This window comes from Protopterus annectens, unplaced genomic scaffold, assembly GCF_019279795.1.
Source record: "Protopterus annectens isolate FY-2018-M unplaced genomic scaffold, PAN1.0 ctg67495_obj.part0, whole genome shotgun sequence".
Classification (NCBI taxonomy): domain Eukaryota; kingdom Metazoa; phylum Chordata; order Ceratodontiformes; family Protopteridae; genus Protopterus; species Protopterus annectens.
Genome location: NW_025055306.1, coordinates 1 through 4,863, shown reverse-complemented (window position 1 = coordinate 4,863; position 4,863 = coordinate 1). Strand labels below are relative to the sequence as shown.

Below are 4,863 nucleotides of genomic sequence, written 5' to 3'. Positions count from 1 at the left end.
TAGATGAAGTTAATACATAGCAAGGTTCCTCAAGTTAAATTTGCTTACATTGTAAAAAGACAAAATTCTCAGTGAATGTGTTCAGGAGATGGCCCTTGTGGCAGAGCTTTAGCAGTATGTTGGTCGAATTTAGTGACCCCAGGCTCTGCCCTGCAAGGAAGACGGTGACTGAGTAAATACATACTGAGTAAATACTGAGTTTTTACTAGGAATACACTGGTAAAAACACAAGCTGGCAAATTCAAATGCTCTGAAAATCTGTCTTTTAATATACAAAGATTTGAATAAATAGTACTGTACCAAATGTGAACCAGTACAGCTGTTAACATTTATTCATTCACATCTTCTTCTCCATGTTGGAGAGTATTTGCTAAGACACATTTTTTAGTCTACTTGCTCTCTAATGTGTATACTGGGATATCAAGTCAAGGCTGGAGTTGCACATCACCATATAAAAATGTATAAGAGTATATGTTAGTATATCTTTGCCTACAGCTAACTGAATATTAAACACCAGTGCAGATTTTGTTACAAGCCTTTACGTTTGATAATGTGATTGTTAGGAAATTACTCATCTTGCATAACAGCCTGGATCTGTTATGTATTCCTCAGTCCCAGCATCACCTGCATTGGATAATATCAACTGTTGAAAGATACTGGAAATAATCTGTTATGAGCACAAGGCAAATCATAAACAGAAAAAAAGCATGAAAAAGTTATGTCCCAATGTTATTGAGCTAAATCTTGGCATCTGTTCACAGAAATAAACAGTGACTGCAGTTATACGTTTTTACAAAATTTAGACAGTTTTTGATTGTGTGTCCACTGTAAAGTATTTCACTATTAGTTGAGGTAATATGCTGAAATAAAATACATATTATGGAACTATTTGTGGATTGTTCCACATATATTTCAGAATAGCAGAACATCTTTTAGTTTTGCCTTTTATAAAACGTGAATAAGTGACAAAGCAATGAGTATTGCAACCAGTAATGATACCACACATTACAGTCCAAGACTTCCTATAGTATACTGAAAATGTATATTATTACAAATCTTGATATTTAAAAAAAATATATGCATTATTTTTGGCCTTTGCTCTTGACTGGTTTTGGATTTGTCCCCGATTCCTGGAGGAAGAGAGTGGGGGTTACACTGGTACATCTTTCAGTATAAGCAACTTTGATTTTTTTGAGCTATTATGGATCTTTATTCACTTTCTGTAAAAGTAAGGAATTCAAGCTCTTCCACTCATCTTCTCTTAATATATTTGTGACAGTTGAAACAGAATGCAGTTTTTAGCCATGTGAGCTGCTTTTATGCAAAAATAAAAATGCTTAATATGGAAATTGTTTACAGGCTGCCTGCTTGTCATATTCTCACTGACTAACTTTTCTGACATGAACCCTGAAACATTGCAATATTATATACTAAAATAAAAAGCATTCAGCCCTCAAATTCTGAAAAAAATATCCAATGCATCACCCAGGGTTCTCATGAACGGAAAAGCATTTGAGTGAAAAAGGTTTTGAAATCATAAGAAGTGAAGATGGCAGGAGTTAGTACTACCTTTATGTGCCTCTTGGAAGTCAATAACAAGAAAGCACTGTGTTTTCTGATGGATGATGGTATGGCTGAAAACAATGACTGCCTGAGGAATGTAAGAAAAAAATCCATGTGCTACACTACTGTTGGAACCAGTCTTAAAGAAATTCTTCTGCTTCCTTTTAACATAATTTATTTATAAAATACTTAAAACTGAATACCTGTCCAAAAGTTTTTTCTCATCATCAGTTATTGGAGGGTCTCGGAAATAGGATTCCATGTGGTGTAGATTCTCACAGCTTAAGTTTTTAGGTTTCACACACATCCATTTAATTCCTGAATTATGATAATAAAGATCACACAAAGGACCAATAGATGTCAGGTTAAAATGGCATTCGGTAATTTCCTTATAGTTATTCAAAATAAAAATTCCAAAAAATTCCATTTTGTGGTTGTCTGTGTCCCTGAGTCTGTGAATGAGAGATATCATTTCAGATGAATACTGTAGTTTTATTGAAATGTATACAGTGCCTTCCCAGTAAAGTGGGAAGGTTACAAGATAACTTCCATTATTAAAATCAGTGATACTCCCTGTAGCTCCAGTAAGTGTGTTCTTATCATATATTCTGGCTCTGAAAAAATCTCCACCAGTGGTCTTTCTGTTACCTTGCTGGTCATACGTTTCCACATATGTATAGAGAAAGTTCCCAGTGCTATGCACCTCTGTGGAATTCGTGATATAATATTTGCTGTTCTGTGCACTAGTGCTTCTCTCAAAAGGGGGGATGTCAAACAAGGGTTCAGTAGAAGAAATGAACTGATAAATGGTGTCAACTTCCTGTAGAATTTTATTAGGATCAGCATCTGCTTTAGTGTCAAATTCAGCATCTGTTTCTTCTTCAGTACCATACTTCATTGTTGAGAACAGAGGGTAACACTAGAGTGAAGAAAATAGATTGATTCATAATGTTATAAATGATTAAATAATAATACAACCTGGTAATCAAGCACATTTACTAGGAGATAATGATGTATTATGAAAAGCTGAAATATAAAAAGTTGAAAATGATGAGAATATGATGACTTTGTCATTATAGATGCTTTTAATCTACATATGTGTATGTGTTCTTGCAAGTAAGTAATCCTATATGGAATTAATCAGCAAAGTATCTATTAACTGGAACTTCCTAAATATCCTCCCCTTAGGTGATGCTGTAAATGAATTCAATAAAAGATTCCTGAATATCTTAAATAGCCTTGCACCGATTAGAAGGAAGAGACTAAAAATGAATACAACAGTCTGACTTTCCAAAACGAGTAGAATGCTAATGCAGGACAGAGACAAAACATGGAAAGAATGGCAAAAATATAGAACATCACAATATCTTTTGAAAACTTCAGAATGTTTCATAACCATACTAAAAAGCAAATTAATGAAGACAAAAACTGTAATATCGTAACTTTCAGAATAACAGTAAACACAACCCTAATAAATTCTGGACATCCACTGAATAAGTCTTGCATCCAGGCTATAAAGTCAGCCCTAACCCCTCTCCCAATAACTCATCACTTGAAACAGCAATGCAATTCAGCTCTTATTTCATAGATAGTATAGCATCCCCAACCAAGGATTCCCCAACATCTAGTCCTAACCCTGCCCAGTAACCACATATCACCACATCCACATTCACCTTTAAACCTATCCCCACATCCTATATAAAACTATTCTTAAACAAACCAAGTTCTACTTCAGCCGAAGACTTTCCAAATGAATACCTTAAAATAGCAGCTGATAGCATTGCCTACCCTACCATTTGGTTACAAGAGAATAATATGCTGATAAATACATCAAAAACTAAGCATATGAGATTTGGCAGACAAAAATTGAAAGATGAATACTTAATACAGCACACAGTGATTGAAACTATAGAGTCATTTAAGGACCTGGGTATATGGGTATATCCAGCTTTGAATTTTTCTAATAATATCAACAAATTGGTTAATGATAGTTATAGAACTGTAGGTTGTATAAAAAGATTTATAAAGTCTAGGAAATCAGAAATGATGAAGTCATTGTTACATTAGACACAAACTTGAGTATTGAATAACAATATGTAAACCTTATAAGAAAATAAGCATGAATAAACTGGAAAGAGTACAGCAGAAATATATCAATGGCACCCATGAATGTAAAAATTGAAGTTATTATGAAAGACTAAAATATCTGATCTTGTATGATCTTGTACAGAGACTCTTAAAGATATTTAAGAGGTGACCTTATTCAGGTATATAGGTAATTTAGAACAACTATCTCTGGGAATGTTTGGGGTTATCAAAAAGTAGTAGAAAATCATCAGACAACCTATATAGAAAACTCTATAGAAATAAGAAGTGTACTAATCGGTTCTCTGACAGAACAGCTGATGTATGGAAAATACTACTAATTTACTTTAAAGCATGCACTAGTTTAGATATTTTTAAAAACATCTTGGACAATTATTATGGGAACAACTGTTCTGGTATACTGGCAGGCTAGAAGGCATTAATGCCCATGCTTGAAATATTTGTATGTATGTAGATACCCTGTCTCAATCCTTATAAATAGTCAGTCCAGGAATCCCATGATCCCTCTCTCTGGAAAAAGTCATATATTATCCCTCTGCAGAAAGGAGGAAATTCAACAGATCTTACTAAATTTAAACCTATAGCAGTCACATTGGGTCTATATTAGAACATCGAAGTGTCAGAACTTCGAATGTTCTAATATCAAACCCAATTCAGTGAACGCTGACAACATTGAACATTCAGAACAGCGAATTTTTTCCTAGGGAAAAAATTTGCTGCTCTGAAACACATACACACAACACAAGCACACCAAACAAACAGCAATCCACACACATACACCTAAAATCTTACATCTAACCCTACACTAAACTGCACATACACCACTAACTATCCATGTACCTTAACCCAAACCCTAACCCTAAGGTCCGTCACTATCGCACACTCACCTCACCCGTGCCCTAACCCTAACTCACCTATCCCACCCTTACCCTCACATCCACACAATCGCACACTTACCTGACCTATGCCCTAACCCTAACTCACCTAACCTGCTCTAACCCTCACGTCCACACAATCGCACACTTACCTGAACCCGACCCGTAACATTCCACCACAGTGCTAAAAATAGCGAAGTGACAGAAACAGACAACCAAATTCTTTCCCTGGGAAAAAATGTGGTTTTCTGCAGCTTCGCTATTTTCAGTGTTTGCTGAATAGGGTTCGATATTAGAACATTCGATTTTCTGAAACAAT

General features: G+C 35.0%; 1 protein-coding gene across 1 annotated transcript; it reads right to left on the bottom strand.

Moving 5' to 3' along the window:
* Positions 1-1,766: 1,766 nt before the first annotated feature.
* LOC122792080 (NXPE family member 4-like) lies at positions 1,767-2,484 on the bottom strand (the record flags this gene model as incomplete). Its single annotated transcript, XM_044059879.1, is given in 1 exon segment — positions 1,767-2,484. A coding segment is annotated over 1 exon segment (718 nt), but the record flags the coding sequence as incomplete, so codon positions are not given.
* Positions 2,485-4,863: the final 2,379 nt, after the last annotated feature.